This window comes from Pteropus medius, unplaced genomic scaffold (assembly GCF_902729225.1).
Source record: "Pteropus medius unplaced genomic scaffold, Ma_sr-lr_union100, whole genome shotgun sequence".
NCBI classification, from domain to species: domain Eukaryota; kingdom Metazoa; phylum Chordata; class Mammalia; order Chiroptera; family Pteropodidae; genus Pteropus; species Pteropus medius.
Window position 1 is genome coordinate 1,771,913 of NW_024350926.1, and position 16,181 is coordinate 1,788,093.

General features: G+C 42.6%; 1 protein-coding gene and 1 long non-coding RNA gene across 3 annotated transcripts in view; one reads left to right on the forward strand and one right to left on the reverse strand.

The window, feature by feature from the left end:
- The window catches only part of TRIM55 (tripartite motif containing 55), a 49,285-nt gene that overhangs the window by 9,230 nt on the left and 23,874 nt on the right, over positions 1 to 16,181 (forward strand). For both annotated transcript variants that reach the window (XM_039841751.1, XM_039841750.1), the window contains exons 2-5: positions 439 to 877; positions 1,402 to 1,574; positions 6,623 to 6,788; positions 8,683 to 8,778. In XM_039841751.1, the coding sequence (XP_039697685.1) occupies positions 710 to 877; positions 1,402 to 1,574; positions 6,623 to 6,788; positions 8,683 to 8,778 (603 nt within the window). In that variant the 5' untranslated portion in view covers positions 439 to 709. The remainder of the gene's footprint in view (positions 1 to 438; positions 878 to 1,401; positions 1,575 to 6,622; positions 6,789 to 8,682; positions 8,779 to 16,181) is intronic.
- LOC120585455 (uncharacterized) overlaps positions 1 to 16,181 on the reverse strand; it is a 162,649-nt gene that overhangs the window by 7,384 nt on the left and 139,084 nt on the right. The window lies entirely within an intron of this gene.

The window sequence follows — 16,181 nt, forward strand, 5'->3', positions numbered from 1 at the left end:
AATCTGTTTTTAAGTTGAAATTTTTCCCATATCGCAACCTTTGCAAAGGTGAAATATTTAACATTAAGCAAGTCTTTTTAGATGATTGCCCTTGTGAAGCCAGGGTAATGATTTTCCAGACATGTTTTGTTTGTTTTCACCTAAGATGATGTGATCATGCTACTTGAGGTTACTCACTTCCTAAACTCTCAGGACAGAAACGGCACGCATTATACAGTGAGGCCCTTGGGCTGGGTTCTCCCAGTCCTGAGGAAACCCGGCACCACGTTTTTACTGAGCGCTGCAGAGGGCGGGGCTCGGTGACTTGGTGACTTGGTGGCTTGCATATTCGCATTTGTTGTTGACAACTGTCGGCTTCCACCTCCTTCTCCTCACAACCCCGTCTAAATGGGGTTTGTAATCCTCCTTCCCACCTACTCTCTTTACTCCCTGGGGCAGGAATGTTGGCTCCTGCTCTCTGTCACCTGTCAGAATCCATCTTCCTGTCACTGGCTTATATGGACAAGAAAGCCCACTGTCACGTGACCCCTCAGGCTGCTAAAAACAGCTGCGGCTCCCACTCTGAACCTGGGCCTGAAACAATGTCCTCCACTGAAAGAAACGTGAAGGGCACTCGATCACACAGTCCTCGGGATCGCTCCTAGGAAGCACCTGCAGAAGCCACTCGCGGCGCCCTTTCCCTGGCAGCGCTCGTGGGGACGGCCAGGAGATGAGCGCATCTTTGAATTACAAGTCTTTTTCCAAAGAGCAGCAGACCATGGATAACCTGGAGAAACAACTCATCTGTCCCATCTGCTTAGAGATGTTCACGAAGCCCGTGGTCATTCTCCCGTGTCAGCACAACCTGTGTAGGAAATGTGCCAGTGACATTTTCCAGGTAGGTTTGTTTGAGATGTAAGGGGTGGAAAAGAGTCTGTCCTCTGAATCAAGCACTTAATTTTGAGGTGAATTCCTTTAGAAAACTTTAAAAAGCTACATTCATTTTCAAGAAAAACAAAAATTAATGATTTGCCTTGTGCTTTGCTGTCAGCCTCCTCCTTATTCCCAAATCTAATTTTATTTCAGAACTAAGAATCATATTTGTTAAAATGGAATCTGTTTCAAAATTATAAATGAATTGCTACCCAAGACATTAATGCTGGAGTTTCTGGCTGGAACTTTTGGTTATGAAAACACTGTATAGGAAAGCACTGCATGTTGAAAATGGTTCACTGCAGTCAACTGTTGATAAGTGCTGGCCCGGTGTCTTGGGACCACTTGCTGATAGGCCCTGAGGGATTATCTCATGGCAAGCTTAAAGTAGAAGTTGATGTTGTTTGTGGTAACAGAGAGTAAAAAGAAGTCTCAGAAAGGCTACCTGTGACATTACTCAACTCTTCTCTTCTTGCTTGGCAAGAACAGGCCTCTAACCCGTACTTGCCCACGAGGGGAGGCACCACCGTGGCGTCAGGGGGCCGATTCCGCTGCCCTTCCTGTAGACACGAAGTGGTTTTGGATAGACATGGGATATACGGACTTCAGAGGAACCTGCTGGTGGAAAATATCATTGACATCTACAAGCAAGAGTCCACCAGGTATGGTTCTTCCGTGTATCAAATCCATTTGAAGCTTGTTTTTGTTTACTTCTTTGTTTTAGTGGGTTGCTACACTGAATGCTTGTTTATCAATCATAGGCTAATTGTTTTATAGGAAAATGTTTTTCCAAGTCAGTCCTTCCCTATGGGAGAGTTGCTCCTGGGAGGAGAGAAGGGAGCTGGTGCCCATGCTTTTGTATCAATTTAAGAATGAAGTAACTCAATACTAATCCAGTCCAGATGGTGGTACTGAAAGAGCCATAATGCTGCCCTCACCCAAGCCTTGCATTACATACAGTGTGGATATTTCTACACTTCACAGGTCCTTTATAGCTCTAGATTCTACTTAGCAGAAAAAATATAATATAAAACTCTATAGAATATTAACAGAACTGGCATCTTCTAAATAGTCCATCCCTAGTTCAGACAGTCTTACCTTAAAATTATCTAGGTGATAATAAAAACAAAATTGTCTAACATGTCACAGTATTGACTCTGGAAGTTGCAAAGCAAGGCATAGTCCTGGTCTTTAGCAACTTAAAGTTTAGAGACATGGGAGGAAAAAAAGATGGAGTTCAGGTTATGTTTCCCTGTTCTCCAGATTGTATCTACTGCATACTCTTCACCTGTAGATTGATTGATACACAGTATATACATTCAATCCTTAAAAAAAGAGTGGGGGTGCATCTTAGTCATCGAATCACATTGACTACAGAGTTCCTTTCCCAAAGACAACACTGCAGCAATTCATTCCTAGAAGGCATGGTGTGAAGAGCCCTTTTTTCAGTCGTACACGGGTCCGTCGGGTCCACAAAGCTTGATGGCAATAATGAGACCATCTAAAAATGACCTCATTGTGATTCTTATTAGGAGACATGCATTTAAGGGACATCTGCAGGACTCTAAGAGCCTTGCACTCTCAGAAGAAAAGCTGTCCTATAAATCTAACATGTAACTGGTAATTACTACGACCATTAGTTTCTGCTTAACATTCAAAACTAAATTAGATAGTGCCAGGTAGAACTAGGGAAAAAGAAAGATTGCTAATGACATTGTAGAGACATGGAGTTGGCTGTCCCTTGCTTCCAAAGTCTTGAGAAGAAGGAAAGTATTATTGTTGCTGTTGCTTCACAGATCTGATTTCATTGTATTTCATTATGTTAAAATGCAAATATGCGCTGTCATTTAAAAAATTAAACATCTTATTTATAACCAACCACTGATTCAGTGCCTAGCACAGAGCCTTGCACAAAATGGTTGCTCCATAAGTGCCAGCTGATTAAGCAATACCACAAATCTTGCATGTCCTAGTTATTGAAATAATTTTCTGTTTTGCTACTTGCCACAGTGAGAGCTTGAAACATGTGAAATAATGACACTAATTGTTATGAAATTGAAAGAGGAGAAAATGTTAAAATTTGTAGCTTCAGTAAAACCACAAGACACCTCCTTACTGTGTAGTACATCTACCAAAAATAGTGCCCAGGTGAGCAAAATGTATAAAAGCAGTGAACCAAATTACCAACAATGACGCTCACAGCCGAGTGCACTAGTGGTGTTTTTGTGATTATCATATTCTTCTTATGCTGTCATTTCTTGAACTTGGCGCTTACCTTTGGGACATTTTTACTTGGTAACAAAAGCACAGGTTGCACAGAGGGCTTGAGCACATGTTTGGGCATAAATCCAGTTGCTCTGGAGGCTGGCAACCTTACCAGCCCAGAACTCTGAGCCTCAGTGTACATTAAGTAACCCTGGAATAACCTGGGATATGCAGAATGAGATGAATCCAGCTCCAATCCACAGTCACTGGGGTTGGTGGCAGAAAGGGGAGGAGCTGGTCAACTTGGACCTCCTACAGAAAGGCTGGAGATCATAGGTCTTGATAAAACTTGGTCGTCTTACATAGAATTCTGCGTGGTGCCGAACTAGCCACAGTTTGGGGGAAATGACAAGAGAAGGACCTAATCTTGCTGATATTAATAGTGAACATAATAATTAACTTTAAAATATGGACAATAAAACTAATATGTGGTGAGTAGGTGTCAACCACTGTTCAGGGTGGTTTACACATGAATCATGTGTAATTCTTGAATTCTCATGACAGTCCTGTGAGGTTGTGACTATTATTATTACCTTATTAAAAATTTTTAATATTCGACTCAAAATAATTCATATATATGCTTTCATAATTCAAATAACACTACAAGGCCTCTTAGTGGGATTTTGACGGGAAACAAATAAATACATGCATGTGTTTATTTATATTCTGCCATATTTAATTAGAAGACCCTTAGCTCAGTTTTTAGATTTGGGTAAAAGCTGAGCCCGAAAGAGGTTAAGTAACTTGTCTAAGGCCACACAGCCACCACATGGAGAAGCTGAGCTGGAATTAAGCTTTAAGATCAGTTTGACTCTAAAGGTACAGAGAGAGCAGCCTACGGACTCCTTGAGTCTAGCCTGCACTGAATGGCTAGGACCACTGCCAACATTTGGCAGGGAGCCCCTGAATCACAACTGTGAGCTTGGCCACCATCACATCATGAAGGGGCATTTGCACCTTTATCCACACTTCATGTTTGTCCCAAGTCTATTATGTAAGTTGTGTCAAGGTTTTCATTACATACTCATTTTTAAGTGGGGCTGCTTCTGGGCCTGTATTGCCACCTAAACAAGAAAAGCCTAATAAGGAATATGGGAAGTAGTTCTCAGTCTGTATCGCATTGTGAAAAAATAAATGATCACAATCAAAAACCTAACATAGAGCCTTATGGCTATTTCCATGTTTTCAGTGTTTGCACGTACTGAGTATGCCTGAGTTCTATGACATTGTGGTCAGAGCTGTTGACATCGGAACAGCACAAGGGATGCGGGCTGCCCTCAGGAAGTGACTAGGGGACATGAGCCACAGTCGCCAGTGCCATTTTCCAGTAAATGTGCCTCAAACACTTGCTGGACACATACTACAAGGTGAAAGTACAAGAGAGGGAAGATTTTAGAGCTGGAGAAGCCTCTGACACAGCAAAGACCCAATCGCTGCTCCTAATCTCTAGGCAACCCCCAGAGGGCTTTTCATTTATAAATGGGGGCTTCAGGCCATTGTCTGGTCTCTTCCTTTGCCACTCCTGAGTGCTAGGTGACTCCGGGCCATGTTTCATGTGCCTCCCCCGGATGAGCAGCTTGCTGTTATAGCACAGGGAGTACTTTCCACTAATCTGGCAAATTCTCTTTCAATTCTCACTCATTCATTCAACACATATTTACTGAGTACCCACTCTTTGCAAGACATTGTTCTGGGTACTAGAGAGTCAGGAATAAAAAAAGGACAGACCATGGCCGCTGCCCTCGTAGAGCTCAGATTACCACCCAGGGGGGTAATTTTCTATGCTGGGGAGTTTATTTTCTTCAGTCAGCTTCCAGGCATATGGCAGAAATCAAGCCAGGAGCTCACAGATTTCATGGAAAACGTATTTCTACAAGACCAGGCAAAATTTCCCTTTACTAAAATCAGATTCGGAAATTTTGAAGCAGGCTGTCCATATGATTTCTTTATGGGAGCCAGGGCTCCTCCCAGTCTCAAGCACTTGACTTCTACCTAGAGATTTACAGATGTAAACCAGCGTATTCTCTGCCTTTCTCTTGAGTTTTAGGGCTGCAGCTACATAATTCCCCATCAATATCAGTGGTCTTCAAACATTTTTATTCATATCTCACAATAGGAAATATTGCATTGTGATCTAGTGACCAATACAAATATGGATGGATATAGATATATAAGCAATATATACTTTGTTTCAGGCCTACATTGATATGTACGTACACACATATACACGTGCATACTCATATATATGTACACCTGAAACAAAAGTTTCGCATATCAATACTTATCCTTACTACATGTACTTCACAGAATTGACTATTCTGTTTTATTCTAACAATGCTGGTCATGACCCCCTAAATTGATTTCATGGCCCATAAAAACTTGCAGTTTTTAAAAAGTAGATCTTGATAATAACTAAAAAAATTCAGTTCCAATCTGAGACGCTTCTAAATAACCATATGCTTGGGAATATGAATAAAGGTTTTGGATTTGTCTTGAAATTTTTCAGATACTTCTGAAAACTATTAACAGCCTTAGTCTTTAGATAGAATATATATAAAAATTCCAGATTTCTGTAGAAGTTGGATACGCCCACACCTCCCACCATGTTCTCCAGAGGGAGCCAAACGCACCACAGTTTAATGAAGCTTTGATCTTGATCCTAACACCTAAGCCATGCTGATGGTTAGGGGGATATACAGGTTGCTATCATGTGCTATGAACTTGGGCTGCTGCGGGTGATAGTAGCAATGACTTGTCACCTCCTCTCTCATGTTTTCCATTTTTCATTGCTCGCTCATCATCTCACTGGCACATACAAACCCAATTCTCCATTATTACCTGTTGCAGTTCTGAAAAATTTTGGTTGTGCTGACCTGTTGGGAAAACTAAAACTTGAGAATTATCTGTGAGATTTGCACTTCCAAGGCACCACCAGGTCTCAAAACAGCATTTGGCATTTTTCTTACTGCCTATTCAGTATAATTCTTCACATTCACTGAGCACATACTACCCACTCTTAACCACTGCCAAGTCCGCAGGAAGTTATTTACATTTAATTCTCTGTGTTAACGGAAGGAGGTCTCTTGAGAAACTAGTGGGCTGTAGAGAGTGCTAGAGCACACTCCTAATGCAAGAGCCCAGTGTTAACTCTCAGGAATTGTACTAACCAGTTTTTAAACCTTCAATCACTTTAAATCGCCATCCCGAGAATACTCATATCGTGGATGTCGGCAAATGCTACAGATCAGTCTTCACGTCCCCACCTGCCCCCAGGCTGATTGTTAAAGGTTTGTCAGTACATTACTGCTCCACCCAGAGGGAAACTGAGTTTGGAGGGCACAGAGAGTCCTCTGGAACAGGGTTGCTGGGGCACATAGGGGCTAGCTGGGGTCTGCCATGTCTGGCCCCATGGGAGCTGACACATCTATCTGCTACCTCCTCCCAGACCAGAAAAGAAGTCCGACCAGCCCAGGTGTGAGGAGCATGAAGAGGAGCACATCAACATCTACTGTCTGAACTGCGAGGTGCCCACCTGCTCTCTGTGCAAGGTGTTCGGGGCACACAAGGACTGCCAGGTGGCTCCCCTCACTCATGTGTTCCAGAGGCAGAAGGTAACAAAGCCCCTCCCACCCCTGTGTGGCCAAAGGGCCAGGAGACTGGACTGACGTAGAGGGTCAGGCAGGAAAGGATGCTGCGCGCATGCCATGGCCACCATTTGATTCTTTGGAGGGTGGTGGGGAAGGTCAGAGAGGGAAGAGATGCGGAGGGTGAAGAAGGGGTTTGGAGGGGGAGGGTCGCTGTTTTTGCGCAATTTGGGGATTGCTGAAGATGAGAAGTGTTATGGGACTCGGTCAGAACTCGAGCTGCTCGAGCATTATTTCAAGTTCAGACTGGATAAGAAATGGATACTTTTTTACTCCAGTCACAGAATATTTTTCTTCATTCACCAATGAAAGGTTGCTTTTGCCCCGCCCCACCCACCCGGGAATGGCATTTCCTTAAAGAACAACTTTAAAATATTGCCTTGTGCCTGCCCTCAAGGCCAGGCGAAACCAGCTTCCTAGCCTTCCGCCCCAGGCAGTTGCGGAAAGGCGTCCTCTGAGAGCCCCACTCCCGAGCCTCTGCCTCACTCCTCTCATTCTAACCAAATGCAGCATCTCCCGCAGCTCATCCCTCACCTGCCGATATGGTTTCACCCATGGACAGGAGGAACTTACCCATTTGATACAAATAAATATGGAATCTCGAGCTCAAATAATGCAGCCACCCTAGGCACCTAGAATTTGAGCAGCTCCACATCTCAAATTCTTTCTGTTAGAATCATAGATTCCACATTTGGTCAGTGTTTTACTGAGGATCAGAGTTGGAATCAAATTTGGAAGCCAGACTTTTGGGCAACGCCAGTTACCACCAGTGAGTACTGACTGCTAAAGAAGCAGGATATGTAAGACATCTGTAACATTTATTTTTCAATCCACTTATGACTTATTCCCCCTTTTCCTTCCACCCCTCCCCGCCCCACACACACACAAGTCATAGTGTGTTAGAACTGAATAGTACGAGTTTCACACTGCTTCCCTCAGAGGCCTGGGATGGACAGAAGGGCAGACTGCAGGACTTCCGCCCGGCTCCTGTTTGGCCAAAGCAGCTTCACTTTTATCTACTGGGATTCTGCAATAGTTTCCATTTGAAAAAAGGGTTCTACAGCTTTAAAATGTTTAACAACCACTGTCTGGTCCAGTCTTCTCACTTAATAAGTGAGAAAATTAGATGATACAGTTTGCCCAACATTACGGAGACGTTAGAGGCAGAGGTGTCTCCTATTCCCCATCCAGTGGCCCCGGGCTCCTTAGGCCAAGCTCGGGAAGAGGTAAGTACGAACAGTGGACTCTCCTTGGGTCAAAAGAGTCTGAGAGACATTTCAAGTTGAAATTTTCTCCCTAGAACCAGTTGAACGTTATAGTTTCAAGTTTGTAGTGACTTAATTTAGTATGTGAGTTTGTGTATATCTAGCACATAAAAAGTGCATAATAAGTATATCTTGAATAAGTGAATAAATGAATGAGTATTTACTACTGTATACATTTCCCTAGTAAAACAGATCCTCAGCTGCACTAGGCAAATAATTCATTTTGTGTCCCTGTGTCATATATTGGACTCTATTCAATTTACAAACAATACTTAGAATCCTTTAGCTGAATTTGTTATTCTCTATCTGTTGCCTATAATTCAGCATTCTTAATGTTTTCAGCAGGGTCACAGTCTCTGTAAGAATTCGATAAAAATTCTTTATCATGAAATTTCTTCTCACACAAATACATTTCTATTGACATCAATACCGAATTTTATTTTCAAAATTAGGCATTGCATGGGCCTCCCACGCCTCACTGTGACTCCTTAGGGTTCCACAGCCCCCAGATTAAGAACCTGTGAGGACAGTACCATGACTAATCCACAAGCAGTGCTGACTAGAGAAATCTCATGCCTCTTTTTTCTCTTCATTAGTCTGAGCTCAGTGATGGCATTGCTGGCCTTGTGGGAAGCAATGATCGAGTGCAGGGAGTGATCAGCCAGCTGGAGGACACTTGTAAAACTATCGAGGTAAGTCCAGGTTCCGTGGCAGTGTAAGCCAAGCCTGAGCTCCTGGAGCTTGTGGCTCTCTCGGCTCCACACTGGAAATCCCCATTTCCAACATTTCAAACTCTCCTTGTAGAATGACCTCCTTCCTTATATGTGTCTAAAATAGTCATCTCCTGGCATAGGAAGACAAGTTACCACGAGTCAAGGCAGATTTACCACATTTACTAGGGTTTTGTTACCTATGTTATTTTTATTCTTGGTCAACCCATTTTGAAAGATTAGCTATAAGAAAAATAATTCCCAGTAACAAAAATGAGTGTGTTCCCCATTATAGCACAGTTTCTTTGTGGAAAGCCCAACAGTCAAGAAATGCTAGTTAGTCTTTAGGAATTCATATGCAGGTTTGAGCTCCACATCTGCGCTCTAACCGTGGGGCTGCTAAGGGCAGTTTGGAGGGGAAAGATATGCCTGACTGTGGTAACAGGCTGGTTCAGCATCTGGGAGCTCATGGAGGCCAGAGATCTGGCTCGTTCAACTCTTTTCGCCTTCTTACTGGCCTAGAACCTGGCATACAATAAATATTCAATGAACACTTGATGAACAAATGGATGAATGGCTGGCTACTTAGCTCACATTTAGGTTCGGCATAAGCCATACTGCAAATCCACTTTTTCTCAAGATCAAATATAAACTGTATAATCGCTGAAGGCAAAATGCTGAAGCCTAAAAAGCTTTAACTCGGTGGCAAATATCTTTTCAAGACTTGAAGATTCACAGACTAGTTAAGCCATGTTGCAGAGGGAGCAGGCAAGACACCGGGTCTCTGGCTCTGTACGTTGGAGCTGCTTATCCCTCCCTCCCTGTTCTAAGCTTTGGGGTAATTTGTTTCTTCGTTGCACCTCAGGTGCAGAGAGTTGAGGCACTGTACCACTCAGTTCATGTCTTACTGTCTTCATATCTTTGGGCAAGGCCCATCTTGTTATCTATTTATTTCCTTTTATCACCATTTACCACTCCTGTTCTCTCCTCTGTCAATAACCACTCTAACATGTTTGACGTTCTGTTTTACTTGTATTCTTATAAAATGTGTATTGTTTCATATGCATGTCTTCTAATTTTATAAATGATATAGTATTTCTCATTCTGCTTACTTTTTTTAAAACTACACATTATGTTTTTAAGATCAATTCACATGTACATTCAATCTTTCAGTTTTCTCCTCTGTAAAAATGGGGCAATCATAGTATCCACTTTATAGTTCCGGTGAGGAATTAAATAAGCACAAGCAAAATGCTTAGCACAGTGACTGGCATATGGCGAGTGCCCCATAATTACCCTGTTATTATTTTATCATTAGAAAGGCACATTCTGTCAAAAGCCAAAGGCCAGTTCCTAGATGATGACTTTAAGACATTGGTCATAATCATCTTATTTTAGATTTACACATCATTAAAGTCAATTTCCTCTCTTCTCCATGCTCATATCCCTGAAAAGGTCTATGATAAATCTGTAATCCTTTTACAGTAGAAAAATTTTCTCTTGGTGAAAAGCCCAAAGAGATTCCAAAATGGGCAATGTAAGCTTTTTACTTATTTTCAGTAAAGGCCAAATACAACTCAATCACGAAGTCATGAATCAACACGCCAGAGCGGTACCACATGGGGTCTCGAGTGTATAAATAGGAGTGTGTTGCTCGTGGGCCAGTGAGCTGTTCTCTGTACTCATCTCTGGTTTGGCCTTCATCACAGACCTCTGTTGGGGGAATGGGCTTTCTGGTTGGGCTGGGCTGGGGGACACATCCCAAAGAAGAGTCCTGTTGAGTCACAGTTGGCCCTGAGCAAATGCAAAGAACTCAGCTCCATTTAGCCAGCATCAGAGGACACTGAGAGGGTGAGGAGGGATTTGACAACTGGTTTTGTTCCCAGAGGCCAGTCAGGGGTGCGATGGAAAGCAGCTGTTTTTCTTCTGCTGAGAACGAGAGCAGAAGGAGCAGACTTCAAGTTAAGTCGGCAGAAGGGATTTAGCACAGATATCAGGAAGAACTTCCTGGCAGCGATGAGCGGGTTTATGACCCCTATTATTACTGATAAGAATATTCGTCAAACATGACACATTTTTATAAGTACTTTCACAGGTTACTAGGGGAGGGTTTGTAACTGTCACTTGCAAGGCTCCAAACTGCAACTTGGAAGAAGTCTTAAAAAGTGTCTGTCCCTTTTACTTGTTTATTTAACTTTTGGGACTTTTACCTTAAGGAAATAAGATGAAAACACAGTATACAAAACAGTATGAAATGTATACATTTGAATAATCCCATACACATACATAGGGGAAAAAAAACTCCAGAAATCAAAAGATTAAAAGCAGTGAATAGTGGAACTACATGTGATTTTCAAGGCCTTCCTTATATAGTCCTGTATTTCACATTTTTCTAAGCTAGCTTGACATTTTTAATAATCAATAAAATTAATAATGAATGAATGAATGAATGAATATGACTCAGATAAGCACAGTTCTTTCAGATCAGTTTAGGTGGTTCATCAGGAAATGTAGGGATTGGCTCAGAACCCCATAAAGTCTCTGGCTTTATGATTCTTACTTGATGCCAATATCCTTTGAAGAGGCCATGAGGACAGGATGCCATGCCACAAATAGCCACACTGTGCGCACCTAGAATCACGAAGGTGATCTCCTGTAGAGCCAGGGCCTTATCAGTGGGCAGAACACCAGAGACTCACTTTGTGCCAGCCTGCAAGGCAGCACATACTGAAGCACACTGGGTCCTGGGCTCGGAGTGGAATGGTTCTACCTTGCCAAGCAGGTGAATTCTGTACCTGGAATCAGGGTCACAGAGCTCCTCTGTCCCTTTTGTGCCTGAGGTTGTTGTTTTCCTTTCTGGCTCATCTCACCACCTGCCTGGAAACATTTTCTGGGAAGTCTTTGGTGGCTGCCAACCAGGGCGTGGGGAGTTGTTAAAGAATTCTGCCTTCTGATTGGTGAGGAAACCCCGAGGGGGGGAAATGGAGTAGCCCCTGGGGTGGGCTCTATCCTTCCCTAATTACCTTGCTTCTCCCGCTGGGGCCCTGACACCTGCCCTTTGGTAGTAGTGCCTGCTGCCAGTACATGTCTAATTTTGTCCCTAATCGTGCAATGTCTTGCGGGGCTGGCCTGGGCAGGCACCTGGCCCAGGAATGGCCCTGGAGAGCTGTGAGCTGAGGGGAAATCACACTGTGAACAGCGTGTTAGCCTTTAAAAATAATGTAGGCCATTGATGTGGGTTTACAGTGATGACGAGAGTAGCTTTGAAAGGAACTGTGGTCACAAAAGGGCAGCCCGAACTGTGTCTGAAGGGGAAATGGCATTTTCCCTCGTTGCTGTGGACTGATGGTGGGTGACAGAGCCTTCGGTCCTTTTAGTCCTCCCAGCTTAATGTGGCTCAGCGGGAGACGGTCCCAAGGCTCTGGACTGCAGGGTGTCGGAGGGCCTTCTGGGCTGTTCTAGAGGAGCCCAGCACGGTCTGGCTACACTTGCCTTTCCACGCCTGGAGATATTCTGAGATGGGCTGAGACTGAGGAGGGGCTGCTGGTGGGCATGGGGAGGGTACTGCCTTGGAAGCTCTCTGCTTCCAGAAAAATGTGCTTGACTTCCATTCTTCATCCCTAAAAAATGTAACCTCCTTCTCATAGTCTTTACAAGTGGCACTTATCCTATGTCATTGGAGCCCAAGAAAGCAGGCTATTAATACTGGCCTTCCCAAGGCAGGCAGGCAGGCTAGAAATAATCCTGTTTTGTGTGGATGCCTGTCTAGGGGAAAGAGCTACAAAGTGAATAATAAATATTTAATCTTGAGCATTTCCAATATCTGAAAGATGACAACTTTAATAAAACTCTCCAATGATTTTGCAATGAGAACAAATCCACTGCATTTCCAAAACAGTAATTTTACCCAAAAAGCTTTGAGACATTGACCATGCAATTACAAAGTATGAATATAGCAAGAACCATTTTAACGAGCATGCCTGAATTTTTAAGGCAATATTCTTAAGGTAATATAATATGTGCTTAAAAGAAGAGATTTCAGAGTTGGATTTTAGCTCTGCCACTTAATTATATGACCTTGGGCAAGTTACTTAAGCTCTCTGTCTCTTAACTTCCTTGATACAATGAAGATAATACTTTCTTCACAGTGTTGTTGTGATGACTAAGTTGGGGTAAGAGGGACATTCCAGGGGCTCAATAAATGTCACCTTCTATCATCTTCAGAGTCATCTTGGAAAGAGCACACTAATTCTAATGATGCTAATGTTCATTTAAACCACTGGAGCATCTGGAACATCTTTTAAATGGTGTCACAATAAGCCTGTCATGGTCTCGGTCAATTATGATGGTAGAGTGAAGCAACTCCCTGCAGAGGGAAAAGCCGAAAATGGATGGAAGTAGATATTAGCTCTATCTTTATCTAAGGCTTTGTGGTAACTTGAAATATTGACAACCAAGGGAGGCTGAGCCTCTTCTGGAAAACGTGCGGACTATCCACTGAAGACAGGAGTCTATTAAACAGCTGCTCGGCTTGCCATGGTCTTGTGGCTTTCACTGAACTGGGGGGGTCCAGTCAGGATGGGCTCACCTGGCCCTCAGCCTTCACAGGGTTTATTCAAGGAGCTTCTAAATGACCTAGACTAGCCCAGAAAACCCCCGATGCCAAGAACCCCAGGAGTAAGCATTAGACTTCCCATAAATTATGACACAGTTATTTTTCTAACATGAAGTGGATGACAACACGATGTGGTGGAAAAAAGCCTAAGTGTGGGCGTCCCAAGGTCCAAGGCCACTGAACAGAGCCATTCTGCTGAGCACGGCAGAGGTGCCCAGCTGGCAGGAGAGGGGCTGAACTCCAGCCCGCGTGCCTGGAGCTACAATGTTCCTCTCACTTGTCTGCCCCTTCCCTAGTGCAGCCTGGCAGAGACCTGGGTTCTCATCCACCTCTGCATCCTGGGACTTCTTCCAAGTGCTTGTAAGGGGCCTTTCCGAGTGAAGGAGTGGGCTTGATTTCCTCGGGAGAACCTACCTTAATGTAATTCTTTCTTTAGTATTATTAATTTCTGTCTACTTTTTTCTCTTTTGGCAGGGGGAGGGGGAGGCCGGGAAAGAAACCCCTATTATGCTTAATGAAGGGAATTTCGAAGGTCTGTATTTCAAATGAAGCTGAGTGGGTACTTCCAGACACAGAGCTACTGCTGCAAACAAGTGTGTCTCCAGTAGAGGAACGTGGGAGAGATAGGGATGAGCCAGGCAGAGCCAGTTGCTCACTGACAAGTGGTGGGGCTAAGAGCTTATCTTCAGCTCTATTTTGGTCCCAAAGTCATGCTCCTTACATGGTAAGAGTAGGGGGTCACAATCGTCTCAGGTTTTTCCTGTCGTGGCTATGGCACATCGCCAAGTTGGGACTGACATTGCAGGGCTAGGACATGCAGTTTATGTCTCAGTGTTGTAGATTACCACTCTGAAACCCGCCAGGAATTGAAAGAGGCATTTTATACATAAAGAGGCATTTCACAGCTTGAAGACTCTGAACGATTTACCTGGAGTCATCAAGTCTGGGAGCTGTCGAGTCAGGAGTGACCCTAGCAACCATCAAGTCCTATCCCTTAACGTACAGATAAAAAACTGACCTGAGGTGAAATGGCTTCCCTAAAGTTGCACAGCATTTCTTGCTGTTTTCTTTTGAGCACTGAATGAAGCAGAGGCTTGGGGTATCCAGTTAAATATCTATTTCTTTGGAACACAACAAAATAGAAACTTTTGAGTGAGGGCTGACTTTTCCTAGATACAATTCATATTTTATTAATTCATTCAATCATTCAAACCACATTTCTCGTGTGAACGTTACATGCCATATTCTGCACACGTATGTGGAAGAGTAGTGATGAATTAAACAGAAAAAGTTCCTGCTTCTCAGGAAGGTTTCATTCTAGTAAAGGAGAGAGATAATAAAACAAATGAATAACAATATCATTTCAGACAATAATAAGCACCTGGGGGAAAATGGAGCTACTGTAAAACCTAGCCATTAAAAATGGGAGTATGGCAATACTTTGCTTGGCAGGCTATCTACTCTTTAAGTATAGTATCATCTATTGTTGATTTTTTCCCATGAAAAGTTTATCTTTGTAGTTGTGTAGTTTATGTTGTTGCCACTAAAATACAAGAATCAGTGAATTTTAACATTTCTATAAAGGCTACAGCTAAACAGTGGTTTTTAGATAAACATTAATGGTTACCTACTCACTTCCAAGGAAACAACCAAATGGCTACTTGATTTTTTCTTTTCATCCAGATCGTACGGCATTGGTTAGAAACAAATATCCTGCCTGTCTTCATTTTACCATTTTATTATGGGCAAATAGTCTTCCTTTTATAAAATCATGCCTTTTTGGCATACTGCATCCATATGGAGCTGTCTCTAGAGATGGGATGGGTTTTATTTTCATTGAAGTAATGCAGACAACTTTTATTTGGTTCTCCTAAGAAGCCAATAAATATAACGGTCCTGACAGGTCTAGGAGGTCAGCCACGGACCTCCAGAGTCAGAGGCTCTGCATCAGAATATGCTAGGAGGCCAACACCTAGTGCATTTATGTTGGAAGTTATTTCAGTTGCTAACATGCTTACACAGGCACGTGTGTATATGTGCATGCGCACACACATGACACAGGAACCACAGACATCAAGAGGAATAATAGGGAGAATATTAGGAAAAATAAACTTGTAAGTTCAAAAAGTATGTATTTTGATTCACTAGTATCCAGAGAAGTAGGAGGAGGGGGAAGCATACAGGTTGGAATTGGGCTTAAAGATACATGCTTCTATATTCAAATAAATGAAAAGTTAAGTTAAAAGCAAGGAGAAATTTTTGAGGTGAGGAAGTTTTTGTGGAGAAGAAATAAATATGGTTGCTTTCATGTTTTGGCACATAAAAATCATCTCTTAAAGTGTGCTGTCCACATACATTTTGATAATGTAGAAGTCCACATTTTTCCCATTCCATTTTTTAAGTTACTAGAAAGTCGCTGTTGAAAGAATTTCAGTTCCACATTTACAAATGCACAATAGCTACTGAAATTCTGACTAATCATTATCCATAGCAAGATGGCTCCTGAGAGCATTTTTTTTTTTTATAGCATATACCTGTTCCCTAATTACCTTGGAGGGCAAGTTGATAAACTGAGGTACTTGTTGTTTACCAACTTTCATAAAATGTTGAAGGTCTTGTATCCAAGAAAGATTGAAGGTACCCACATTAGTCCCTCATGTGTTGCCTCTACCTCAGAGAGTGTGGAGAAATAAAAGAGTTCAATTTTATGGAGAATTTCTCATTTGAATGTGAATTACATTAACTTGAAGATCTTAAGTTTCTAAAGTTT